Source organism: Haemorhous mexicanus, chromosome 3 (genome assembly GCF_027477595.1).
Source record: "Haemorhous mexicanus isolate bHaeMex1 chromosome 3, bHaeMex1.pri, whole genome shotgun sequence".
Taxonomy (NCBI): Eukaryota; Metazoa; Chordata; class Aves; order Passeriformes; family Fringillidae; genus Haemorhous; species Haemorhous mexicanus.
Window position 1 is genome coordinate 114610798 of NC_082343.1, and position 27886 is coordinate 114638683.

A 27886-nucleotide genomic window follows, 5' to 3' on the forward strand; every position below is an offset into this window, starting at 1 on the left:
AAAAAGTTTCATCCATATTTATTGCTATAGATTTAACAGAATATCCTGGGGGGGGAAAAAAAATCCCAAAAGAGATGCCTTTACCAATCACAGCTCTGTCAGCAATGATGAGCTCATCAAGATAAAATGATCCAGGTGTTTCTTTTTGCAGCACAGGGCTCTGCAAATCTATCTGATGCACAAATACTGGGGAATTGGCTGGGAGGTCCTGAAGAAGCACAGAGAGATACACACACCTCTTCCAGAGGTTGGTGCAGGTAAATGTCCAGCTGGAAGACAACAAGGTCGGGACAATAAACAAATTTGAGGTGATTTTGAGGATTCCAGGTAATATCAGGCACTGGTTTTGTTACTACTGGCATTTAGCACAAGCCACATGCTCAGTGGTTTGTGATTACTCACCATGTCCTTGTTGGGTTCCCCAGAGTGAGAAATGAGGATTTAGATCTCTGCTTATGCTCTCCCCTCTGAATCACTAGAGTGGGATATGGGAATGACTACACCTGCTTTATTTTTGGCAAAATACCACAACAGCATCAGTGACCTCAGTGGGGGTCAATCCAGAATTCAAACCCTCAGCTCTCTTCATTTTTTACACTCCTGATTTTTTTTTAAGTCTGCCTGCCCTAAGCTTTATGTTTGCTACCAAATGTTTTCTGCTCATGGAATTTTAAGTGAACAACGAAAATCAAAGGCTACACCAATTTTCAAAGCTTTCAAAGGGTGGAGTAAAAAACCCAAGCAATTCTCTCTCTTACTGCAGGAAATCGACTGGGAAAGAAACTGGGGAATTTATGTTCTCAGAAATCTTCAAGTACAGCTGTGTGTCACTGAGGTGAGATAGTGCACCTAGCAAGAAACATGGAAATTTACTCATTAAATCCTCCAAAATAGATGGAAACACATTCCAGCAATGCCTCTGTAGGAACAGAGCTTCTGTCAGATTACTCCAAGTGACAAATTGTTCCTATATAAATAAGAACTTCTCTCAGTTTTCCTTCTTACTATGGAAAATGTAATCTCTGATAACTGTAATTGTCTGGATACCTTTTAGAGTCAGTTTCATTGAAGTCCCACTGGCAGGTGAGGTTTCTCCTCACTGGACACGAAGAGACATTGGTATAGGACACTGAGAGATGAAGGATGTTGCTCATATGTCCTTTATGTGCAAAACACACCTGCAAAAATGGGGGAAAGACTTTCACAAATGAAAACACAGGTAATTTATATGTAATGTACATGGAAGATAAAGGAAGAGATTCTATTTCAATTCTGGTTTAACACTGGGTTGTTTGGCCTGGAGAAGAAAAGACTCTGGGGAGACCTTAAAGACTCTTCCAGTGCCTAAAGGGGCTCCAAGAGAGCTGGAGAGGGAATAAGAGCTGTAGAAGACAGTTTTGGTACCCAGGTGTGCCACAACATGGCATCAAACTGACCCCTGGGGCTTTCCTGAAGTTTTGGGTTTATTCCTGTCAAAATCAGGAGAAGGTGAGCAGAAAAGTGAGCAATGGACCACACAACAATGAAGGATTTTTTTCCTTTTGTCAAGAAATGGTTGTCCTTGTCCCTTCCACCTTTCTCCAACACCATCCCACTTCTTCCTTTCCCACAACAAGGGTTGTATCCCCAGGAGCAGTTAACAGCCAGGTGTGTTAAACAATATCTACATCTCAGAGATCCAAAACCACTCTCAAACCAAATAAAAGGTGCTAAGACACAAAGCTTGATAGATTTTGGGGAATTGTAAGCTGACCAGATGACTTTATGTTGTTTATTAGGCTCTGAATATTCAGTGCCCACTGCAAGCTGCTCGTGAAGAGCAGCCACTCACATGTGGGTATTTAGTAAGGTCATGTCTTGGTAGTGCTGATGGGGAAGTTTTCACCAGCTGGCTTGGTCTGTGGATGCTGAACCTCCCACAAAAAGGCTCTGTTCCACTGACAAGGTGTCCTGTAGTAATGATGTTCCTCATATCTGACAGATAAAAAGAAAAAAAAGGAAATGAGAGGTTTCAAAGTGACCCAGAAGACACCAGTACAGTCAGGATTTGTGAAAATACAACAAGTGGGTATCCAGAAATTTTCAAACAGTCCTACTCTGAGAATTCTCCTGACAGAGTTAAAGAAGTGTTTGTACAACACTCTCCAGCACAGATTCCTGGGGCTGTCCTGTACAGGCCCAGGAGTTGGATTTGATGATTCTTGTGGGTCCCTTCCAGCTCTGGATATCCTATCACTGTGATTATTATATTGATCATGTTGGTTTTAATGCATACACACAGCAAATAGTTGATAAACATGAACGTGTACTTTTACCCATTAAAAGTGAAAATTTCCTAAAAGTTTAAAGAACATTTATGTCATAAAAGCAGATCCATCCTCACAATAATACTGCTTATTTGCCACAGAAGCTCCCTACCTTCTTTCTCAAAACCACAGCGAAAGAGGATTTTAGCAGAAGTTGGCTCAGTTTCACATCCTACTGAAAGCAGTTCTTCTATTGCTGCTTGCACCTTTAAAATAAATTAAGAAAGTGGAAAGCAGTCAGTTACAATTATTTCAGCAGAGACTTCAACACACACTTCGTTTTTCATCAGCCAGGGATCAGTGGCACAGCAGCTCTGAAAAAGCAGGTACCCAAATATTAAAAGAATAAAAATGTTAAATAATAATATAACAAAATTTATTTCAACAGAATGTAAACTTTTATGTTTACATAAAAGTTTTCAGGGGTGTGAGACATCCTCAGTCTAATGACTGCCATGGAGCCATCACTCAGGGTCACTTTAATGTTGACAAATTATCAATCAAGATGTGAGAGCCTCTGGGCTGCTGAAGAAGCCAGAGCCATACAACACCCATCTGGCCTTAGACAAGAAGTTCAAGGATCTGGATCAATGAAAGTCCAAGATATCTGGATGTTGTGATAAGCTTAGAATATGCTTAGGAGTCAACGTGTAAGAAAATAAAAATCTCACTGTAAGACATTCTCAGTTAAAAAAAATAATCACCTCTACATCACATAAATTTTATTTCAGCTTCTGGGCCAAATCTTAACTTCTGTCAAGCAACAGAGCTTCACCAATAATTCTACCCCAGCAGAGGACCTTTGTCTGTGTTTAATGGCACCTACCTGGTGGGCTGTAGCATTTGTGGGGATCATTTTCAGTGTGTTGTTCCAGGAGATACTGAAATAACCTGTACCAGACACAGTCAACATCTGGGAGTAAAAGAGAAGCAAATCAAGAAATGAAAACAGATGCAAACTGCATGAGACACACTTCAAACCTGGAATCTTCTGCTGAGCAGGATTTTACAGCCAGCACTTTGCCTTTTATAGCCTCTGTGAACCAGGGATCCCTTCCAAGAGTCACTTCAGTTACTCTTAAACTGCCCTTGTCCTACAAGGAACAGGATTCTTGCACTAACAGGAGAACAAGGGATACATGACCTGTGCAGCTGCAAATGGTCCTTACAGCTCCTGACCTGCAGGAGTTTAACCACTAGGAAAAAACTGCCCTCATTCCTGAGTGCTTACACACACCCACTAATGTATGTAAAAACCACAGACAACTTCAGCTCATGATGCTCTTTTCACCAGCTGTCTCAGGAGGTTGTAAACAGGGTAGAAACACACATTTTTTTCACATCTGGCACCACCAAGGCCGTTGCAGGCAGCACTGACCTGCACTTCTGGGAGGTGCAAGGCTCGAGCCCGAATTTCGTGCCTCTCAGTGTAGTAGTTGTTCACCACATGGGGGGCCAGCCAGGTGTTGTGAATCTGGACTCCAACTCTCATCCCCTTGCTGGGTGTCTTTGCATGATGCAGTGCTTCCAGGTAGTACCTTGAACCAGCAGTTAGCTCAAATTTCTGGGATTTTGGCTGCCAAAGTTCACTCCAGTTCTTCACCCAGTTCTCAGACCAATCTGAATTGCCAGCAGGGAGAGAAGCAATTCTCACCTGTGTGCAGAACAACCAAATCACAGAATGGTTTGGGCTGGAAGGAACATCCAAAACCATCTCGTTCCACCCTCTGCCATGGGCAGGGACACCTTCCACTATCCCAGGTTGCTCCAAACCCTGTCCAACCTGGCCTTGGACACTTTCAGGTATCCAGGGGCAGCCACAGCTTCTCTGGGCACCCTGTGGGGTTTCCCACCCTCACAGGGAACAATTTCTTCCTAATATCCAATATAAAGCAACTTTCTTTCAGTTTGAAGCTATTAAAGCAGTTAGTAACATTTCTCCATCCCCAAATAACATTTACTCCAATGCCACAGCTGCAAAAATAAAAAACCAAACAACATATTTGTGTTTATAAACAATAGCCATGGGTTGATGGCTCACAAATTCCTTCCTATTATACAGAAAAAAGCCACAATCTCAAAAAACTTTGGTTTAAGGTTCAATACCATAAAGAAGGTAACTTCTATGGCTCGCTCTAGCACTAATAAGAGTTCCCCAAATAATCTTTCATGGATGGCTTCAGTTCAGACAGAAATGTGCTGAACTAACAAAAAAAAATCTTCTGGTAAAGGTAATCAATTACTCTGGCTGCAAGAGTGATTTTTTTTTATGAGTTATATAATGGACAGGGCAGATGTAAAATATCAAAAATAATCACACAGCTTTGACTCTGCAATGGATTCATAAAAGGTAATAAACCAATCCACACTGGGGAAACTCCCATTTCTTATCACCTTAATTAAAATCCTTTCCATCCTCATTTTTAATTTCCATTTCTCTCATTTTTCTCTTCCAATAACAATACCTTCTGGTTTGGATCTTGGGACAAACTTAAGTAGAGAGAGGCCTGACCATCTGCCTGAATCCAGAAGGTGTAATTATTGGTCTGAGGAGCCACAAAAAACCCACGGAGTCTGGAGCTGAGGAAAAACAGAACATCCATAATATACAAAAGAATTACAGCAAAATAAAACCCAAAACAAAAATCATCCCCACACCCCACCTTCACACATACACTGAGTAACATGAAAACATCTTTAAACCATTTTAACAAAACAAACCTTGTTATTTTAAAGCTGAAGTAACCTCAAAATGACCCAATTTCACATTAAATGTCAATTATGCTTTACAAAAGTTTCAAAAAGGAAAGAAGAAGCAGCTCCATGAAACTAAGTATGATTTTGTTGGTGGCCACTTCAGTGTATTTCTTCGCAAACAAAGTCTTAACCCCGAACATGCAGGAAAAAGCCAAAACCAGAATGCTCAGAATCAAACAACAAAAACACAGAAGTGGTAGAAAAATGTAAAAATTCATGCACATTGCACAGTTTTTCAAGGTCATATCAGAAGTTGCAATGGGAACCAACACAGTTCAGGAATTTATTCATTTGTATTAGCTCCACCTTTGCTGCCAACATCAGTTGAGAATCTGCCCCTCCACATCTGGCCAGAGCTCCAGCCCAAAACAGCCTCGAACTGGAGCTCCTTCTACGTCCAGAGCAATTTTCTTTTGGTGGAATTTCAGCATATCTAGGCCAGGTAGAGCAGAAATACAGAGGGAAGGCAAAAGGAGGAAAAAATAAAGCACTTCACTGCATATTTTAAGCTTCAAAAGGACCTCGGAGCAAAGGGTTTGCTTTGATTTATAGGAGCTATGCAGTGAGGCTCTGCTATAAAGAGCTGTCAGGTGTTTTTGCTCTACCTTACACTGCTAAAGGTGATTGCCATGGCTTCATCTCTTTTTAAGATCACTGAGTACCTGAAGGACTTCTTTGCCCCAGACAGAAACCTTACTGGGGAGCTGGCATTAGGTACAAACTGCCATCTGTATCCAGGACCTGCTTCTGTCAGATCAGAGGAATCATCCCAGACTTCAAAGAGAAGCCCTCTGTTTCCTAGAAAGTTGAAACACAAGTATTCTCAGCAGCAGCCAGCAGAAATCCCAGAGCACATGCTGGAATCAGTGCTGTAGGAGGCAGGCCAGAGAGAAAATTTTAATAATAAATTGGTTCTGTTTGTGGGGTAGTTTGCAGTCTAAGGCAGAACACAGATCTCACCATGGGGAATTTGTTTTACCTTGAAACCCTCCAACAGAAATAACAAAACTCTGCAGAGAGAAGAACAACCAACCTGTTCAAGAGGATGTTCACACATCTCCTCTTGCAGGAAAAGGCACTGAGACGACCCACAGTCAAAGTTAAGCCTCATTTTCTGCATTAAAATCTCCTACTCAAGGAGTGCTCCACCCCAGGAGTGTCCCCAGAAGCCTCTGCAGTAACTCCAGTTCAGCCATCCTTCCTCTAAATATTTTCCATGCCTTTTTCCTCTCATTTTCCAGTGCCATGCACACCAGTCTGACCTTCCTCCCACCATCTCCTGTCCCCTTGTGGTGGGCTGAGCTCTCCACCTTGGTTTTCCTGGCTACAGAATCACAGAATAGTTTGGAAGGGACCATTCAAGTTTATCCAGTCCAGCCTCCTGCCACGAGCAGGGACATCTCCCACCAGAGCAGACTGCTCAGGGCTGCATGTCAACTGGCCTTGAATGTTTCCAGGGATGGAGCATCCACCACCTTCTTGGGAAAACTGTGCCATGGCCTCCCCCACCTCATTGTAAAAAATACCTTCCTTAGAAACAATTTAAATAGACCCTCTTTTAATTTAAAACTGTCAGAGCCTGTCGTATTACTAATAAAAGTCTATCCCCATGTTTCTGAAAGCCCCCTTTAGGCCCTGGAAGGGGCTCTCAGGTCTCCCTGGAGCCTTCTTTTCTCCAGGCTGGAGAACCCCAGCTCTCTCATCAGTCCTTCCTCATAGCAGAGGTGCTCCAGCCCTCTGATTATTTGTACCCCCCTTCCCTACTACCCCAAAGTTGATGTTGAGGCAGACAGCGTTTTGGAAAGCCCTGTTTCATGATTGCATTCATCACCAAAGGGTTTCTGCCTTGCATTTCTGTGTGTGTTTGCATATTTGGAGCTCCAGGAACCGCTCACCTGGCTGGGGGGCACCAAGTCTCCTGCCCTCACCAACAGCCTCAGTGGTGCATCTGATTTCCCGGGGAGAGACGTGCTTGACTTTACAGGGGACACCTGCCAGCAGGGAAAGGAGACAAAAGTGCTGTGAGAGACTTGGAGACACAGCTGAGCAGCAGCACAAACACAGCCCAGAGCCATGGAATGGTTTGGGTCAGAGGGGACCTTACAAATATGTAGTTACAAGCACCTTTTTATGGATGGGGTCACCTTCCACTAGACCAGGTTGTTCTGTTGGAGCTCCTTTAGGAGCTGGAAAGTGCTCCAGGGTCTCCTGGGAGCCTTATTCTCTCCAGTCTGAACAGCCTTATAGTAGAGGTGTTCTATCCCTCTGATCATTTTTGGGTCCCTCCTCCGGATTCATTCCTACAAGTCCATGATTTTCCTGTGCTGAGGACCCTGGATGTGGCACTCTGGGTGGGATCTCACCAGAGAAGAGAGGCAGAATCCCCTCCCTCCCCCTTGTTTCCAAAAAGCATCAGCATTTTGCCCCAAGCCTGGGCTGGTACTGCCAGCAAACAGAGCAGTTCATGACCACAATCAGAATAACTGGAGCTTCCTGGAGATGTGCAATGATTTTGGTTTGCTAATTTGAATTTTTTTTGGTTAATGTATTAATGAGTGTGGTGTGTTTACTGTTGGTTAATCACTAGTGTATTTATTAGGATGTATTTACTCATTTCCTGCTGTGAGGTAAGACTAGGAGAAAGGTAAAGTAGGTTTAAAACTTTAAGAGGGTATAAAGAGAAATTTATTAATAGTAACTAAAAGAAAAAATAGTAAGAATTAAAACCTTTAGGTTATTTCTCCTCCCCCTACAACCTCATTTTTCCTAATGACAAAATAAAAAAACAAGACCTAAAATTTTAGTTAGTTTACTACTTCTAGAATAGTTTTTCTTTAGTTTATTTAGGGAGAGGAGTCTCTCTTGTTAATGTCATGGAGATTTCTCTACAAGAAAATAGTTTTCTTGTATCTCTCTTTACGAATAGCAGCTGACCAGGGAAATATGTCATCATGAACTTCTTCCTCATTTTTCTATAAGCTTTTCTCATAGCTGTGTTTATGGGCTGTATTAACTTATGGGGTAATGTTTTAAAGATGAGTTGTTCAAAGGTAAAGCTTCTCATTATCTCTCTATTTGTATCACTTCTGTAAATGCCTCCCATGCAAAACAAGCATGAGGACAAGGTGAGACCTACAATTCCCACATTGGTATCCCTGATTTAAAAAAAATAAAATTCACATGTCTCTGCTCTTACCTGCAGCAGTGACCCTCACTGGCTCCTCAAAGAAATCCCCAGTGACAGTGAGATCTGTGCCTCCTGCCAGGCTCCCTCTGGCTGGGAACACGGAGAAAATCTCTGCAGGGGAAGGAAAGAGGGATCTGAGCACAAGCCTTGCAGAGGTTAATCCCAGCCCTGTTTCTGGGAAAGCCTGCAGTGCCCTTGCACTGCTTCCAGCCAGAGCAGGCTCCTGTGAATGAAACCAGCTTCTCGCTGATCCCCTTTTTTGGAAGCCTCTGGGATGACACCAGGAATGAGCAGCATGGATAATTTGGCCACATGGCAGGGGGAACACTGCAGTGCTTGGGCTGTTGCTTAGCAGGGCCTGCATCTGTCATGCTCAGATTGCAAACTGCTCTGTTCTGTGCTATTGAGGATCTCTGGGGGAAAAGGAAAAAAAAAAAAACAAAGGCAAAATTAAAACTGGTTTAATCCTCTTGACCTTCTCTGACTCACATCTTAACTTAGTCCTTAGGTTTAAATGTTACCACTCTTTCCAATAATCCCTCAGACTTCAGGGACAAATGGAGGGAGCAGAATATCTGAGTGTCCACATTACAACCATGAGATCCTTTCAGGACTTTGTCTGTTACAAGGGTGCCATTCCACAGGAAAACTATTTTTCTTTTTGATGACAATTACCCACTTTGCACTCATATTGGAGTTTAACCACCCAGTTCTACTTGTATAGCTCTGAAAAAAAAAAAAAAAAGTCTAAAAAGAAAAAGATGAGGGATTTTGTTCTATACCTGCATCTTTTTTGTTAATTCATCTGGTATTTTAACAGTAATTTTACAGTATTGGCTACTGACTAGCACAGTACTGTCTACTGGACAGATCTAGCAGATCTTTCTGCTCATGCTCTGCCCACAGCCAACTTCATGCATGGTTATTTCATTTTACTCTGCTTTAAATTATAAATAGAGACATAAAATTAGCCTTCTTAATAAAGAGTCCTCTACAATACAGCTTGAAACATCACATGCAGGTTATTTTTAAGGTACCTGAACTCATTCTTTTTAACTAATGGTGCAGTACCCTGCCATTCACTACTTATCCAGAACTCAATTCTTGGAGTAGCTGAACATCACCTCCTCCCTGTAGCCAGTGGGGGAGTTCTCATCCTGAGGTCTGCATTTCCAAAATTTCAGCCTCAACAAATACAGAGTGATTTAAGGAGGGAACCCAAATACAGAGTGATTTATGAGGATAAAGTTTCTCTATGAGCAACACCTTGACTCTGTGACTGATCTGACAGACAAGGAACAACACACACAAATCAGGTTGGTTTTTTTGCTTAGTCAAGCCCATACCAGGGGAGTGGAACACCAAAATGAGGATTACATCCCTGGGAAAAGCAACAGTGAGAGGTGTTTTCTTAGATCACACTGGGACTGATGGAGGGCAGTGCCCCTGAGGTGGATCAGGGAATACCTGGATGAGTCTGGTACAGGAAAAGCTCCTGCTTGGCACTGATGAGCCAAGCACCTTTGTGCACTGCTGACCTGCAAGAGAGAAAATGCCTGAGAGGTCCTGGGACATGAAAATAAAAGCAAGCCTTCATTTGGCAGGGCTGGACACTCACTCTCCAGAGGAACAGTGGAACATTTCTGCAAGCTCCAGCAACTCCTTTCCCCAGCACATTGAGGCATTGATTCATGAGACCCCATTAAATGGCTGAAACACTTTATTAGAAGTACTAGCACATTGTAAAGTGTGTTTGGACACAGTCAGAACCTGTTTTCACCTCCTTTAATGGTTAAATTCTTTCCCATTTGGATGAATAGTTAAAAGCAAGGTGAAAGGTTTTAATTCAACTGGATTTAATAGATCACAGAATGGTTTGGGTGGGAAGGGATGTTAAAGACCATCCAGTTCCACTCCCTGCCGTGGGCAGGGACACCTTCCTCTATCCCAAGTTGCTCAAAGCCCTGTCCAGCCTGGCCTTGGACATTTCCAGGGATCCAGGGGCAGCCACAGCTTCTCTGGGCACTCTGTGCCAGGGCCTGCCCACCCTCACAGGGAAGGATTTCTCCCTAATATCCAATCTGAATCCATCCTCCTTCAGCCATTCCCCCTTGTCCAAGATAAGATGTCTTATGTTCTGGTCACTGAAGGCAAAGTATAAAACACCAAAGTGGAAATACTTTGGGGAGAAACATTCTCCCATGTCATTCCAAATCTGACTATCATCTCCTCAAGACAGCAAACCTTATTTCTGAGCAATGAAACACACGATAAGGTAAAAGCATAATTCACTCATCCTGGAATCAAATGCAGCTCTATTCCCATGCAAAACCAGAGGAAAAGAGAGAAAATACTATTTTACTCACTTTCCTTTGTTAAACACTGAGAAGCTGACGTTGTGGGACCCTTGGGGAGAGAAAAGTGATAATGATTTCAGGCAGAAGTATGAAGTAAATACCAAACATTGTCCAGGTTCTCTGGGCCCAAATCTCCCTTCCTTGAACTTTCCTTGCAACAGTAAGGAAAGTACATTTCACATATGTAACTCACAGTGTCTTTCCCAAACAGGAAGGCTGGAGCTCAAAGCCTCCACAAGAAATTAGAAGCTTCTTCAGGGTGCTTAGAAGTGAGGAAAAATGAAAAGGATCCCACCTGCTACTGGAGGCAGTGAATAGAAGGGAACACCTGATTTACTCCTCTAATAAAGCACTAAAGGGAAGGGACATCACAGACAAGAAGGAATAAAGTAGGAAACTCAGCAAGGACCCCAAATCCCACTGTTGGCTGTCAGCAGTGCCCACATCACATCATGGTTCCCTTTCATGCTCTCCCAGGCCGTGCAGAGGACACAAACCAGGGAAGGGGCTGCGCCGAAGGCTGGCAAACCTTGATCTGAAGCTGCTTTTATGGACTCAGCCCTGAGCCACATTCCAGCTTTGGAGACAGAACAGAAACTCACAACAGACACCCTCCTCCCTGCATGCTCTGGAGCTGCAGGAATGACAGAAACCCATGGTTTTTTACCCCTTTTCACCAACCTATGTGATTCCCTTCCACCCGGCACTGCAGGGTCCCCAGTCCATCCTTCACCTGAGCAGGGTAACTGTGGAGAGACAAAAGACTTCACTGAGCCTTGAGAGCAAAAAAAAAAGCAAAATATGGTAGAATCAGAAAACCAATAGAAGATGTGGGCTTATACACCCAAGATAGTAATGGTTTGCTGCCTTTGGACACATGGGAGTGAAGCAGGTGAGATGGGAGAGGAACAACCCATCCTCCCACTAATGATCAAGAGTTCAGCAGCTTAGGAGGATGTCTTCCAGCAGCAGTGCTCCAGCTTGGCTCCTTTACACCTATTTCCAGAAGCTGATGCTGTTGGTGGCCTTCCAAACCCTCTCTTGAAATAAAAAACTGAGCAGGGACAAGTGCAAGCACAAGGGGAGGGTGAATAGAAGAACAAAAATGTTTCCCCTTTACTCGCTCCTCTGCAGGTTCCTAAACTGTGAGAATGAGAGGGTAGCAATTAAAACAGATATGCTGGCACTACATAAACCTTCTGGAGCCATGGAATGATACAATTCCCACCATTAACTCACATTTATGTTTAAGCATTTGAAGCTGCAGAAAGCCAGCAGCCCTTACCCACCCCATCACAGACCATAACTCCCCAGGCTCTGTCTCCACTTTAAGCCAAAGCAGAAGAGTTTCTCCAAAAGACACAAATATTTTTGTGCACAAGCTGTGCTGAACCCTTGCACCAACACAAACCCAAAGTAAACCAGAACTGACGTGGTTCCAGCTCTCCTGTCAGCAAAAGAGCAGAGACTGGTCCATCCATCTCCTTCTGATGTAAGAACAGCTGGCCTGGGCAAAAAATAAACAGGAAAAATATGATGTGATGCAGATGAAAACATGGTCCTATTAAAATCAGCAGTCAATATTTTCTCAAGGGACAGGAATTTTCTCCCACTTGTACCTAACATTCATTAACCTTCTAGAAAATGGGACATGCCCTAATCTCTCATATCTGCACTTGCAAAGTGCATTCCTCAATTACTGTGGGAGCTGCAGCTCTGTGAGAGTGCAGCAGGGGCCTCTTGGACACACCTCATGCCAGCCCTGCATGATCCAATCCCTCCCTCCCTGAGGGCAAGGCTGAACTCCAGGAGGTCAAAACCCACCCACACCTTCCAAATCAGCAGGCAGCACCACCTACAGCAACTAAAATCCAGATGCAGCTCAGACATTTCTTTATTTCATTGAGGAAAAACACTGCAAACAACTTCCAGCAGAAATCACCAAAGCTCCTAATAAAAATTTAAATATGTGTTTCTTAAAGAGTCAGTATGGGACAACTTCCATTGGAGAGGAGGAAGAAGGTGGGAGAAATAAATTCAGAGTAATTAGCAGAGTAAGCAAAGGCTGGCAATGATTCTTTGAGAATTAACAGCCAATTAAACTAAATAGGTAATTAAAACCCATAATGCAAACACTTTGTGATGACCCATCCCTCACAGTGTAGTTTTCTATGGCCCATGTTTCAGACTGAAGTTTTATGATGTTTTTCTAAAAGAGTTTGCTTTTATTCGTACAGGTGGCTGATACTGAGAACCTTTCCTTTTAAGGAAGACTAAAAAAATATCAGCGCTGCCAAATGTCTGTTCAGCACCACTGGTCCAGTGCATCCCATACAAAGCATGGAAAAAGGTGCAGAACACACTTGGAAGCATAAAAACCATTCCCTTTTTTTTTGCTCCAAATCCTGAATCAGCATGACTGAGTGGCAGACTGCTCTGGTCAAGTCCAAGACCCCACCTGGTACCTATTTCCTAACACACCAAAAATGGGCAAATTATTCAAGTGAAGCTACAAAGGGAACCTGTCTGGTATGCTGGGATTTCGAGGGCATTTCCTTTTGGTGAGGCTGAGCTGTAAATGAGTAATCTGGCAGCAGAGCACTGCAGGCACATCCAGCCTGTGCTCAGACAGAGCAGCCTTTCTTCCCTCTCCTCAAAGCCTCCAGGGCTCCACCAGAGGCAGGTAAAACAATAACTGATCCCAAAGAAAGGCTGCTGATGTGCACAGTGTAGGGATGGCATGGCAGCAATCTGCACTGGACCTTCCTTCATGCCAGCAGGGAGTTTAATCACTTAGCAAGGGACATTTCCAATCAGCCTGAGAAGTAATTAAAAAGTATGTCAGTGTTAAATATCTGATGTTTCAATTAAAATTTCTAACTACTGAGAATACACACCTTTCCTGGCTCCTGAAATGATCCTTAAACTGCCAGCAGAGTAACTGTGGATTAATAATTTATCTTTAAAATACTTGCCTGGGCTTAGTTCTTCACTGCCACTTGCACAGAAATCATAAATTAACATTTGGTGACATATCCATACATATGGAAATACATATGACACACAGCAGGACAGTGTTGATGCTCATTTTGGATTCACTGTGTTTAAAGGGGCTGCTGTCCTAAAATAAGGTTTGTTTAAACCTAACTGCTTCTCTCTGTTGCATGTAACCACAGAAGCATCATTAAAAAAAATCTCCGACTTCTGAGAACAAGAAAACAACTACAGAGTGTTTAAAGCAGTGAACAACAAAGCCTTTTGTCTCAAAATACTTTTCTTTGGTCTTCTGGTTCATCAGAGCATCTGCTTCAAACTAATAGTTTTCTTTCTTAAAAAAAAAAAAAGCAAATAGAAAGGGGAAAACTTATTTAACTTTTCAACTCTGACATTATTTTAATTAGTTAAATTTTAATTTGCTAGCCAAAATAAAATCTACAGCAGCCAGCTGCAATTACAGTACAATTCACACTGAGCTGTGATTGACTGTGCTGCCAGTAAACAAACCAACCAGCTTAATGGACCAGTTGCAATTAGATTAACAAAGTTTGCTGGAGCCCAACTCATGAGCTGCAATAAACCACAAAGGAAGTAAATGGCAATTCTGGGCCAACTGGTTGCAATTTATTGCTGTCAAGGAGGCTGATGGAAGAAATGCCAATTTACAGGGACTGCAGCAGATAGCTGAGTGTTCATAATTACCCATCAATATAATCCACATTGAAGTCCAGGGTCTCATATCTGCCAGCAATTGTCTTCCCATTAATCTGTATTAAATTTCCTGTTTAAGAGGAAATGGAAATTGAAGAAAGTCTTTTAAAAGCAGAGAACTTATTTGCAGATTTTCTGAGCTGAGCAAAAGGAATTAATGGTCTTTATAGATTTTGCAGAGGATCCTGCACTGAATGTACTCTCAGCTTTTACCACGGCTCAAGATGATTTTGCACTTAATTCACTTTTCTCAAAGCACATGTCTTTGTTTCCCGCCAAAAAACCCCAAACTCATTCCAAATTTTTTTGCAGATCTGAATTTACACAGAGCTGACAATTTTTCCTCATCTCTTTTGCTAGCTAAACCTCACTTTCTAACCAAATTCCACTGCAGAACCTCACAAGACAACCAAAATTACATCTTTTGTACACCAGACAGGGTGAAGGTCTAATGAAGGATCTTGGCATATCAGTGACCAGATTATTCTCCTGCTCTTCACTCACACTGGGAGGGGAAACCTCCATCCAGCTAACACACAGAAACCTCCATACTGACACCCTAAAGCAAGGCACAAGAATCTAGAGCTGAACTGCACCTGAACACAATTAGAAATTAGGGATTGATTTAGATTGAGGTGATCTCTGTGATACAATCATCCATGTGACTGTCTGAACTCTGGAGAGACCAAAATCTTTTGTTTAATCTTGACTTTGAGGATCAAACTTTCAACTTTATCTAAAGAAACCTGGAAATACAGAAATAATAGAAATGGGGGGGGGGGGGGGGGGGGGGGGGAATCTGCCATATTCCAGTTAATTTTTCAGACCAAAAACAGTGAATGACTTCTCATGTAACTTTAAAGTCTGATCTAAAACCCCAATAAGCAAAAAGGTCTGCATGGCAGTACAGATTAAAGAAAGGTCCCATACCTGGGGTTCCAGATGATGTATTAATTTGGTAAACCACAGGTGTCTGCTCAGCTGAGAACTGCAAAGAGAAATTTGCAGTGAAATGTCAGCTATTTCTGCAGCAGTCCAGCCCCACGTGAGGGTGCATTGCTCACAACCCAGCCAGCAGCTGCATTTCAGAAACTCACACTCCACACTTGGTCTCTGTAGCCGATTCCTGCTCTGGGAAAGGAGTAAGGAGAAATATTCCCTTCTTACCCCCTCTCCCTTCACAGTCTGGAATAGTGATACTTTTACATCTTTTGTGCCCAGATTGTCCATCCTGGCTTGATCCAGTGTCAGAAGACACAGTTTAACACACTATCAAATTTCTAATTCATGCTTTAGCTGAAGTTAAAACCTGCATTTTATCTTGGATGGTGACACCATTTTTCTTCCCAATAGTATATCCTTTAGAACAATTCCATCATCATAGATGTGAAATACTTCAGCCACTCTTTGGCAAGTTTGTTGGATACCTTAAAGCAGGGGAGCAAAGACTTTGTCTTGGCCCATCTTACAGCAATACAACAGAGATTTTTTGGGGAAAGGACCACCTTTACCTCTGAGGAAAAAACCCTTGGAAATCATCAGGTCCAGCCATTAACCCAACACTGCTAAATCCAGTTACACACATCCCCAAATGCCACACCTGCATGGCTTTTGAATCCCTCCAGGGCAGGTGACTCCACCACTTCCCTGGTGTTTGACAATCTTTTGGGGAAGAAATTTTCCCTAATATCCAATATAAACCTCCCCTGGTGCAACTTGAGGCAATTTTCTCATCTTGTATCTTGTAACCTGGGAGAAGAGGCCAACCCCCATCTGGCTGCATCCTTCTTTCAAAGAGTTGTGGAGAGTGAGAAGGTCCTCCCTGAGCCTCCTTTTCTCCAGGCTGAGCACCCCCCAACTCCCTCAGCTGCTCCTCATGAGATTTGTGCTCCAGACCCTTCCCCATCCTTTTTGGACATGCTCATCTTCTCCACCTCCTTTATGAGCCCCCTCATGATCTCACTGGCACTTACAGATGCTGCTCACAGCCCAATAAATATCATAAAAAATTAATTTGCTGCATTAATTCAAAGGTACCATTGCATATATCAGTTTTTTCCCTAAATTTTCCTTGAAGACCATTCCCTTTCAGAGCTCAGCCTTTGCCTTCCCTCCTGGTCATGTTAAAAGGAATGAGCAGCCCCAAACTTCCACCAGCAACGGCCACTTCTGGGAGCAAAGGCAACACCACACCATAGCCCAGGCTGCAGAAGATGTGGAGAAAGAAGCCAAAAGCAGCATGAAACTGGGGCCACTGGCTGACAGAGTCCTGTGAGCTGCTCAGACTTGTTGGTGCCTGCAGCAGCTTTTCCAATCTAATGCGGAGGCAAAATTAATTTTAATATGTGTAGCTCCCAGGGCCCAGTCCCAAAACAAAGAGACACATTGTGGTTTATTTAGCATTGGAATGTGCCTCATTAACAGCATCCCCTGGTGATTTTTCATCAGCTCTCTAAGCTAGCTGAACCACCCAATGACTCTTCAGCTTTAATGTGCAATTTACTGAAAATGCCGGGTTTTTTTGCTCAAACTTAGCACAGAGCTGGGATGTGACTCTCAAAAACACCAGGCCTCATCCCAAAGCACACAGTCGTGGCTAAGGATTCTGCTCTGCAAGAGATCACAGAATCCCAGAATGGTTTGGGTTGGAAGGGACCTTAAAGACCTTCTCATTCCATGCCCCTGCCATGGACAGGGACACCTTCCACTATCCCAGGTTGCTCCAAGCCCCATCCAACCTGGCCTGGAACACTTCCAGGGATGGGGCAGCCACAGTTTCTCTGGGCAGCCTGTGCCAGGGCCTCACATTGAAGAGTTTTTTCAATCAACCAATATAAACCTCCTGTCTTTCAGTTTGAAGTCATTCCCCTGCTTCTGTTTCTAACATGCCTTTGCAAAAAGTCTCTCCCCATCTTTCTTTAACTTAGGGTTGGAGTTGAATGGTCTTAGAGGTCCCTTCCAACCCAAACCATTCCATGATTCCATCCATTTCAACATATTTCCTGTAACACAATGTTGAAGCTTCACACCCTTCAATACCTTGAATTCTTTATCCTCACTTCTGCACTTGGTGATTACCTTGAAAGAATATTTCTCTTTCTCCACCTCAGTCAGGTTGTTAATCACATGTCCTTTAAAGATCACCTCCACATAGTACAAACCCTCCTGGGGGGAAGACCTAGGTGGAAGAAAATGTGTATTATATTATTTTTATACTATTGGGGTTTAGGAAACACCAAGTCCTTTAAAGAGTCTCCATTCACAGCAAGGCCACTGAGACTTCCACAGGGCAAAGGAGCTTTACACTGTCAGCCCAAACCTCACACATGTGAAGCCAAACTTTAAAATGACAAGTTAAAAGAAATGTGGGAGCACAGCAAGAAATCACAGCTAAGAGCAGAAGGTGACAGGGCTGCATTGGAACTCCACCTAAATTATTGTTAATGCAAAACACAAGCATTCTCATTAGGCATGCACAGAAAATAATTGTTATTCATTAGTAATAAAATGAATCCCTGATCTGCAGGGCATCTTATCCTGGTCCATAAATTAATGCTGCATCCTTGTTTCACAGTTTCCCAGCACAGCACCCAGCAGAATTAACTCCCAGCCAAAGCATAGCAGAAAAATATGGAAGAGTCCCATTAGGTCCCTCTTCAGACCCCAGTCTTCCAGTCCAACCACCTGTGTTAAAGCTATGATAGGATAGAAAACAGGCAGCTCAAACTGCCCAGCTGGTGCTTGGAACCATATTTATTTCCTCTTCTATTCATAACCTCTCTCTATCACCTTGGACAGGTCAAGGACACCAAAAGTAGAGTCTCCTCCAAGACTTTCTCAGGAGTTTTGCACCTGAGAGCTAGATGTCTACAAACCTCTGGAGGTCTGAGCCTGGACTGCCCAAGAAGCCTCACAGTGACCCTCATGCCTCAAAAGATCCTTGTGCTTCATGAATTTAAAACAAAAATCAATCAACCCAAGTTAGCAGGTGCTCAGTGAGGCCCCAGCGTGAGGATTTGTGAAGGAATTTTGAATGAATTAGAGACAGGATTTCTGAGTTGTTTTAAATAATGTGATTTTTTTTTCTTATCTTCTACATAAGCAAGAAAGGTGAGTTCAACTCACGTCTTCACCACATGGCTCAGAAGGTCACAAGACCTCTAGCAGCAAGACCTCTTAAAAATTTATTAGCCAATAAAACACTATCAACAGGAATATCTATACTTTTAACCAAATCCTTAAATATTTTGTCTCATAGACTCATACTACAGTGTTAGTTTTATTAGTCAATCATGCTATAACACACAAACCTACAGTACAATACTCTAAAAATCCAAACTTTCCTCTACTTTAACTTAATGTATCTCTGTTTTAAACACCAAAATTTCACATTCTCACTTCTAATACCTACATTTGGAAGCCTTTTCCAAAGTCTCAGATCAAATCCTGTGCTTAATTCTAAACCTTGGCTTACAGGCCCAAAGTTCTGAGACTTCCCTGCATTTCAGATTTCAACACCACAGGAATTCTTTCAACTCCCAAACTTCCTGTGCAGACACTGAAGGAAAAGGAGGATCCTGTTTGACAAAGGGCAAGGTCTCACCCACAGTGTAACTATGGATCATACCTTGTTCTGCACCTTATGGTGGGCCAGCCCAAATACAGAGGAGAGACATCACACGGCAGCCTGGGCAGGTCTGGATGCACCAGGGACACCTCCAGGTGGGAGGCACTGGCTGGAGAGACAGATTCTACCTGGTGGGATGTTGAGCCTAAGCAATGAAATCAATCAGAAGAGCTCTGTGAGGACAGGATCCCTCCCAGTCACACAATGAGCATTTTTGGAGGTCTAACCCAGTTTCTCTAGGAATAATGCTCAGAGCCCTTGATCAGGCTGTTTAAAACCATGTTTGTGTAATTTCATGTTGTGGTGATTTAACCCCAGCTGTCAACTCAGCCCCACACAGCCACTCACTCACTTTCCCTCCAGGGGAATGGGGGAGAGGATTGGAAGGGTAAAAACCACATCCCCAAGTGCATTTCCACACATTTTTAAATCCCCCTAGTGACTCTACCCCTGCACTGGGCAGCCTGTGCCAGCTAATGACCATGCACAGCTGATTCAGAAACAAACTCTCTTCACAATGAATAAATTTCATCACTGTGGAAAATCAGACTCAGCTTTGTACAGTTGGTTTGGGGCCAAAATGGGCATAAGATATAACTTTCTGAATTTTTTACTCAGATCTCATGTTTATCATAAGAGTTTTAAAATGCACCAGCATCACAGGACCCATGAAGAGGGCAGATTTTTAGCTTTTCTTCAATAAAAGGGCAGGAGAAGGGAAGAAATGTCTAGCCCTACATGGGAAAAAAATAAAGTCAACATTTTGACTTCTGTTGCTTAGAAATAAACCTTCAGCAATAACTTCTATAGTCATCATTTCAAGCTGATTTCATGCTATGAGCGTTACAGCCTGTGGCTCTGTGGGGTAGGCTTTGTCACTCCAACCACAAACCTCAGAAGGGAGCTGATTATCTGTAATCTTGACATCCCTGGAAGGGTTCAAAACCAGGTTGGACAGGGCTTGGGGCAACCTGGGATAGTGGAAGGTGTCCCTGCCCATGGCAGGGGAGTGGTACAAGATTATTTTAAAGATCCCTTTCAATCCTTTCTCTGATTCTATTTCAACACATAATTCCTCAATTTAAAGCTCACCATCCAGGGTGATGGTAATCCATGTTCCCCCAGCAATGCTGCCCTCCTGGGGCTTCACAAGTGATCCTATGGCTGTCCCTGAAAAAACAAACCAGCTCCATCAGGCTGAAGGGAAATGCAAATATTTAAAACCCCCTATTCAGGTTGAGACACAGTGACCCGAGAGCTGCCTTCCTGTGATCCCACCCTTCATGCCATTTCTCTTTCTCAAGCATCCAAATTAATCATGTTTCTCATCCTTTTCTCCCACCACTCTCCCTTGTTTACAGCTCCCCTCAGGGAGGTGTTGATGCCTTTAGGGCTTGGTGAACCAAGCTACAGCCTGAGCCTCCTGTCATCCTCAAGAATTAAAGATAATAAACATAATTTTTATTCCTTCACCTCTCAAAGAAATATGTTTGCTGAGTTCTGCGCACCCTACCAAAATTAAGGGTGCCTACAAAATATATCCTTTTCTGGCTCCCAGACAGCCTGTCCAGCTATTTACTTCTGAAGTCCTTAGGAGAGATGTTCAGGCCTGGAAAAGAGCTCCTGCTTCATGATGTTAATCACCTAGAACCTGCTATGCCATGCTTTTCATAAAGACACCAAATTCCTCAGATAATTTAGGGTTTATTTTGGGTACCCTCATTCTCTGAAGCTCAGAAATGAACCAGGCTTCCTTTTATGCAGCCACTGACCAGAACTTTCCAGAAGTCATTTTGTGGTGATATCCACTCTCCTGATTAACATTTTAGGAGATTTCCAACTTCTTAGCTATATTTAGATGCAATCTGATCAAACATCAGTATTGATCACCAAAACCAAATATAGGACACTTTTGCATCATGAATCCTTAATATTAACATGCAGAGAGTGACATACTCATCATCAAGTAAACAAAAAACAATAGGTATGATATGAACTCAGGTAGAACACAGAGAATTAAAAATTAATGCAGAAACCTCCTCTATCACTATGGAAACAGTGCCATGGAAAACCAATAATAATGGTAGACAATGTCCAATGTGCTACAGTCAATATCCCATATTTTTCAACACCTTTTAGAGGTTCTTCTCCACTACTCACAGGCAGTCTGTGTCCAATACCCACTGGATTTTGCAGGTGTGGTTGGAGACAACACCTCTCCATCACTCACCTGCCAAGAGTATCAGCCCAGCACTCAGCAGGAATGTTCTCCAAAAGCTCATCTTGAACACTGGATGAGGAATTCACAAAAGTCTGGCTTCAAGACCTTCCCTGTGTATTAAAAAAAAAAGAAAAAAAAAAAAACCTGTATTCTTCCTTCTCACAGCAAATCTGTGGGAGCAATATCTCTGAACTCTTCTAATAATTTAAGAATATAAACATTTGAGTACCTGCAGACCAGGTCTCACTTGCTGTCATAGCCAGTGATATCACACATTTCCTTTATAAATTCCATGTCAGGAGCTGTTCTAGCATTTAAAGACCGACTGCCAACTTCTTCCTTCATCCTCGGTATGGAAAAAGCATGGGTGCATTAATTTAGCCACATTTTTATATCACAAAATGGTTTTGGTGGGAAGAGATCTTAAAGATGACCCAGTTCCAACCCCCTGGACACCTTCCATCAGACCAGGTTGCTCCAAGCTCCATCCAACCTGGTTTCTACTGCTTATGGACCACAAGACCCACTGTCACCACTTTCTATTTCTTGCACATTTTAACACACTGCAAAGTGCACCGGGCAGAGTCCAGCACAAGTGAATGCTGCATTTCAATGCAGGTGCAGAAAATATCATTTGGATTTAATATTGTTATTATTTTTAGGAGTTATTCTGGCTTTGCTTACCTTATTCAGTTTGCTCTTCCTCCATTCCTCTGATGAGTGAAGTGCAGGGGCTCTGATACCATCACAAGAGCTCCATCCCCTTGGCACCAGCTCTGCCACAGGTTTCAGACTGGGGCTGTGTCAGTCACTCTGCTGAAACCCACCAGACAAGCTTCCCAAAAGGCTCAAATCCAGTCACAGACAGCTCAGAGCTGTCCACTGAGGATGCTTAATTATTAACCTAAGCTACTTGCTGCTATTAACTGTTTTGTTCCAAAACTTTACTAACAATGAAAAAATTAAGGTGGGATTGCTCTTCCCCTGGTTTATGGTTAGGTCCTTCAATAGGAAGACAATTAATCCATTTAATCCTCTTTTTTTCCACGCCTACAACATGACAGAAAAACTTTCTTGATATGCTGATGTTCAGTCTGGGACTGACTTTCACAGCAAGTAGACTTCAATATGTAAGGTTCCCTTACATATTATTAATTCAATTTTTCCATGGTATTCCAAACAGCATCTGCTGGGAATTCTGCCCAAAGGGTGTTTAGATCCCTTATCACCTCTCAAGTAGCTTTAACCCTGCAGGTCTTTTTGCCTGTGGAAAAGAGGGCAGTGGACTTTCACAGTGCTATCATGCATGCCCTGGAGAGCCTTGGCTCCTGGGAAGATGCAATCCAGGCTCCCCCAGACACCGAGCAGCATCTCTGCTCCCACCTCTGCCCTCCTCTCTTTGAAGCCCAGATGGATTTTGATGGAATCCCTCCATGGTTGCTGAGCCCCTGCCCTGGTATAGAAACCTTCATGGAAGTTTCCACTGAAATTTGCAGGAAGTTCCCAGACCCCACAGCATAACTGAGGTTTAATGAGTTACCACACACCAAACAGCAGCAGAATGTGCTCATGCTCCCACCTCAGCCCCACGGGGAGGTGGAACAGCCTTGCTCAGCCTCAATTCAGAGACTCAGTGGCACAAAGTCATGGGCAATCAACCCTCAGGGGTGCTCTGGAGCTCTGCCCAGCAGTGGAACCAGTTGTGCTTGGTTTATTCTTAGGCCAAGCCCCAGTGTCTCAGCCAATGATTACAGGAACCCATTGTGAGTTAACCCCACCAGTGATCTACACTCAGTTTACTCATTAGCAGAATTACACTGGAAATGTGGTCAGAAGGAAGATTAAGCTCGAGGGAATTCTCAAACAAAAAACTATTGCTAAAGAAGAGGCTGTTCAAGGATGACTACTTGAACCCAGAAGACAGAGAGAGATGCTGGTAACAGGATCCACTCACAGCCCCAAATAAAGGGATGGACCAGGTGCAAGCTCCCTTCAGGAAACCCCCTCAGAAACAAGAAGAGGCAGGACAGGGTGCTCAGCTACAACATGAGCCCATGATCCCGATAAAAGGCAGCTCAGAGAGGGAGCACAGGGCCACAGATGAGGTTAAATTGTGCTCTGGAACCATAGCCAGGCTGGGCAGGGTGGTTCCAGGTGAGTCTGATCAGGGCCATTATGGTTTATTGCTCCTCCCAACACACTCTGCCACTCAAACTCTCCAGGTCGTAGTCTAGTCAGCAAAAACTATTAGTATTGGTACTAGCATCCATAGCACTTTGTGATCCAATCCTAAGGAAACATTTTATCCAGGAAATCTCAACCAAATGTCGAAGGTTTGAGGATTTATTTGCAGGTTTGCAGGTTTATTGCTGCTCCCAGCATGCTCTGTCACTCAAACTCTCTAGGTCATAGTCAGCAAAAACTATTAATATTGGTATTAGCTTCCATAGCACTTTGTGATCCAGTCCTAAGGAAATTTTTTATCCAGGAAATCTCAACCAAATGTCCAAGGTTTGCAGATCAGAAGGATTTGGCTGGGATGAGGAATTTATTCTTTGCAGAAAGTCACAGATTAAGTAAAACAATGCATAGGGAGCTCTTCCCATGAGGGAGGTGAAACTAGAAAAGAAAGGGAAAGGGCAAGTCTGGAGGAGGCCACCAAGATGATTGAAGGGATGGAAGAAAAGGCTGAGATAATTGGGAGAATTCAGCTTTGAAAGGAGAAGGTTTTGGGGTGACCTAATTGCACACACCCACCCAGTACCTGCAGGGAGCCTACAAGAAATATGGACACAAACAATTTACAAGGGCCTGGAGGGACAGGACGAAGAGGGAGGGCTCCCACTTCCAGAGGGCAGGGTTAGATGGGATATTAGGAAGAAGATTTCTCTGTGAGGGTGGTGAGGCCCTGGCACAGGGTGCCCAGAGAAGCTGTGGCTGCCCCTGGATCCCTGGAAGTGTCCAAGGCCAGGCTGGACAGGGCTGGGAGAACCTGGGATAGTGGAAGGTGTCCCTGCCCATGGCAGAGGGTGGAACTGAATGAGCTTTAAAGCCCCTTCCATCCCAAACCATTCTGTATTCCATGATTCTATGAAAAACATTGTCCTTAATAACCAGAAACCCAGGCCTAGAATTCAGAACAGGAGAGGAATGGCCAAGTCACAGAGGAGCCTTGCTATAGGACATGTAAATTCTTTGTCACCACAGGCTGATGCCTGTTTTTAGGGACATTGCCCACTAAAGAGGAAATCAGCACATTTTGATGAGCAAGTGCACGCTTGTATATATGTGCAAGTCGCTTTTTTCCTGCCAAAGGACAGTTGTGCTCGAAAACTTCACCCCTGTTTTGTTTGTTTGGAGTTACTCACTTAGGGGTTTAGATTTTGAGTAAATAAATGGAAATAGCCCTATGGACAGGCTCAGCATCTGGAATCTGAGCGATTCCTGCAGTGAACCAGCAAGGAGGCAGAGCCAGGCAGGAGGGGTGAGCAGTGCTTTTTGTCACTAGATGGAAGCATGGAGCCATCACAGACCTGTCTGACGCTTGAAATACAGCCCAGGAGTGGCCAGGCTGCCACTGCTCTGCCTGACACAGGCCCAGGAGTGTTTGGTGTTAGTTCCCTGTGCCTGAGAAAAAGCCCAGGTTCAAACAGGGAGCACAGGAAGAGGAGATGTGGGATCTATTCCCAGCTCTTGCACTCACCAGAGCATGATTTGGGCTTAACACTGTCACTGGCGTGTAAGGCAGGGATGACACTTCCCATGGGGCCTTTTTCAGAGGCAGCAGCCTGGAAGGACTCTGTTTCCCCAAGACTTGGAGCATTTCTGGGATGGAGGAGCCTTGCAGGAGCCAGATGAGGGGTCCCCTTATGCTCCCCCCTCCATCTCACAGCAGCCACCTCGTGACAGGAACGTGGCAGTTGTTGGACACCACATGGCACCTCCCAGAGGGACAGCTGAGGGGAGGATAATGTGGGATAAGGAGAGGTTTAACAATTTTGTCTGCAACCACGGCAATCCCCTCCTCCCTCCCAGCCCTGCTGATGTATCCACCACCCTGCATCAAGGTCAGCAGCCCTCCCTTCCTCCTGCTTGCCAAAGTCAGGCCTTGGCATGAGGAAATGAGGTGGGAATGCACAATTCCTGCACCCACCCCTGTAAAGAGAGAAAAACACATCCCAGGGGAAAGCCAGACTAATGGAGCTCATTCTTGGAGCATGAAATGATAGAATCATAAAATCACGGAATGGTTTGTGTTGGAAGGGACCAAAAAGCTCATCTATTCCAGCCCCTTGTCCTGGGCAGGGGTGTCACTCCCTAGATCAGGTTTCTAGGGGACTGATGCCACTTGCATTGTGTTTCTCTGGATTTATCTTTGGATAAGCAGCTTCCCCTCCAGTGCAGGGTGCACCGTGCTGGACACACAGTAAAGAAAAACAGCTGGAAACTGCTTGAGCTCAGTGACAGTGTCCAGACCCAGGGCTGTGATCCCTGCTTTCCAGACACAGGGAGAGATCTCTGCTTTCCAGCTTGGCATTATCATGGGATCACAGAATGGTCCAGATTGGAAAAGACCTTAAAGCTCATCCCATCCCACCCTCTGCCATGGGCAGGGACAGCTTCCACAATCCCAGGTGGCTCCAAGCCCTGTCCAGCCTGGCCTTGCACATTTCCAGGGATCCAGGGGCAGCCACAGCTTCTCTGGGCACCCTGTGCCAGGGCCTCACCACCCTCACAGGGAAGAATTCCCTCCTCATATCTAATTTAAATCTACCATCTTTCAGTGTGAAATCATTATCCCTCTCCTGGAAGGCTGGGTTACCAGTGGCCTGGAAAACTTCCACTGGCCATGCTGCTCTGTGCTGAGGTCCTACAGCTGCTCTTTCTTTCTATTAATACTTCACTTTTCCTGTATTGACACCAACTTCCTAGCAACCAAGGTCACAGAGAAGGTGTTGAGAAGCTGGGCTGATGAATAATAAATCCTGGGGCTTGATGTCTTTTTTTCTTGAGAGGCTTGTTAGACACCAGCAGGCAGGGTGCTGAGCTGGGATTTCCAAAGGAACCTAGGGGATTCGGAAAACCTTCTCAGATCAAATTTCCCTTTGAATCCCTTTCTTCCTCCTGCTGGCCCTCAGAATCCAGCTGGATGAGGCTACTGTCCATGGGGAGGTGAGCTGAGGCAGGGCAGTGGTGCTAAGCAGGGATCTGAGCATGAGAAAGCCAATACAGCTTGCTCATGATCAATCCCAAATCAGAAGAAAGAGCCCCTGGCCAAGAATCCTAGAGTCACAGAATGATTTGGGTTGAAAGGGATCCTAAATATTACCTAGATCCAGCCCCCTACCATGGGCAGGACACCTTCCACTGTCTCTAAGCCCTTTCCAGCCTGACCCTGAACACTTCCAGGGATGGGGAATTGAAAATGTCTCCTCGTAGGAGCAGCATTCAGGCTTCTTCTCCTCTTTTTACTGTTCCTTTACAAAGGAAAAAAAAAGCGTTTTCTTCCTTGGAAATCTTAATATTCACATTAAGGATTCTTAATGTGAATATTCTTAATATGCACATTATTAGGATTTTGAGATTTTTGCACCTTTTATTACCACTACTTCTACTTACATTTGCAGCCTGTAAATGAGCTGCCTGACTTGTCTGGCCCATTTTTCTACCTGATTTTTAAGAGATTCAGCTCTTTCCTTTGACAGGAAAAATGCTGGTGTTTCCAGGAGCCTTCCACATCTTTACAGGGTCACTTTTCAGCAGGATAAAAACTCTGTTGAGCTTGTTCCCATAGCTACTCTTGCTGCATTTTAAACAGGCACTGAACTTCTTCAAATTCTAAATTCATTGCCAGTGCAGCTGCTTTAATGACAGGTTTGAGGCTTCTTTGGTTTCAAGGTTGGGTTTGTTTGTGCTCACATCTCCTGTGGGTCACAGAGGGGATGTGGGGTGCCCCCTGCCCCTGGCAGATGCTGGACCCAGGGGATATGTGGTGGTGTTCTCAGGGTTCCCAGGATGAGGGAAGAGATGAGAATCTTGACTCCATGTTCTCAGAAGGCTGATTTATTATTTTATGAGATATATTATATTAAAAGAAAATTATATACTAAAACTATAGAAAGGATTTCATCAGAAGGCTAGAAAAGAAAGGAATGGAATGATAATAAAATCTTGTGACTGACCAGAGTCCCAACACAGCTGGACCTGTGATTGGTCATCAAGTAGAAACAACTCACATGGACCAATCAAAGATGCACCTGTTGCATTCCACAGCAGCAGGTAATTATTGTTTTTCTTTTCCTCTGAGGCTTCTCAACTTCTCAGGAGAAAAAATCCTAGCAAAAGCATTTTTCACAAAATATGTCCATGACAGGGATGCACAAGGCAAGTGGGCCAGGAGAAGCCAGCATCTTGCAGGGGATTTGTCAGTTCAGCTTTGGTGTTCTCCCAGCCATGTAGAGGATGCTTCCTTGCTCCCTTGGGGTCTGCAGAGCACATGGGATTGCCAGGGAAAACCCAGGCCAAGGCTGGCTCCCAGACCCATCACAGAATCATTAAGATTGGAAAAGGCCAAGACCATCAAGACCAACCTTTGATCAAATATTCCCATGCCCATGACTCAGCCATGCCACAAAGTGCCACATCTACTCATTTTTGGAACACTTCCAGGGATGGTGATCCCACCACTTCCCTTCCCTTTCTTCACTCTTTCAGTGAAGAAAT

The 27886-nt window shown here is 43.9% G+C and overlaps 1 protein-coding gene across 1 annotated transcript in view; it reads right to left on the reverse strand.

Annotated features, from left to right (window-relative positions):
* The window catches only part of PKHD1 (PKHD1 ciliary IPT domain containing fibrocystin/polyductin), a 235897-nt gene extending 214673 nt beyond the window's left edge, over window positions 1-21224 (reverse strand). Inside the window, exons 1-20 of the mRNA XM_059843088.1 lie at window positions 21173-21224; window positions 20035-20112; window positions 18943-19087; window positions 17394-17493; window positions 15246-15303; window positions 14307-14385; window positions 12040-12114; window positions 11289-11353; window positions 10617-10656; window positions 9718-9788; window positions 8260-8361; window positions 6959-7054; window positions 5726-5861; window positions 4772-4886; window positions 3685-3960; window positions 3133-3219; window positions 2419-2512; window positions 1832-1974; window positions 1048-1178; window positions 85-269 (exon numbers count right to left, since the gene is read on the reverse strand). Of these exons, the coding sequence (XP_059699071.1) occupies window positions 85-269; window positions 1048-1178; window positions 1832-1974; window positions 2419-2512; window positions 3133-3219; window positions 3685-3960; window positions 4772-4886; window positions 5726-5861; window positions 6959-7054; window positions 8260-8361; window positions 9718-9788; window positions 10617-10656; window positions 11289-11353; window positions 12040-12114; window positions 14307-14385; window positions 15246-15303; window positions 17394-17493; window positions 18943-19087; window positions 20035-20112; window positions 21173-21224 (2128 nt within the window). The remainder of the gene's footprint in view (window positions 1-84; window positions 270-1047; window positions 1179-1831; window positions 1975-2418; window positions 2513-3132; window positions 3220-3684; window positions 3961-4771; window positions 4887-5725; window positions 5862-6958; window positions 7055-8259; window positions 8362-9717; window positions 9789-10616; window positions 10657-11288; window positions 11354-12039; window positions 12115-14306; window positions 14386-15245; window positions 15304-17393; window positions 17494-18942; window positions 19088-20034; window positions 20113-21172) is intronic.
* Between the last annotated feature and the right edge of the window lie 6662 nt (window positions 21225-27886).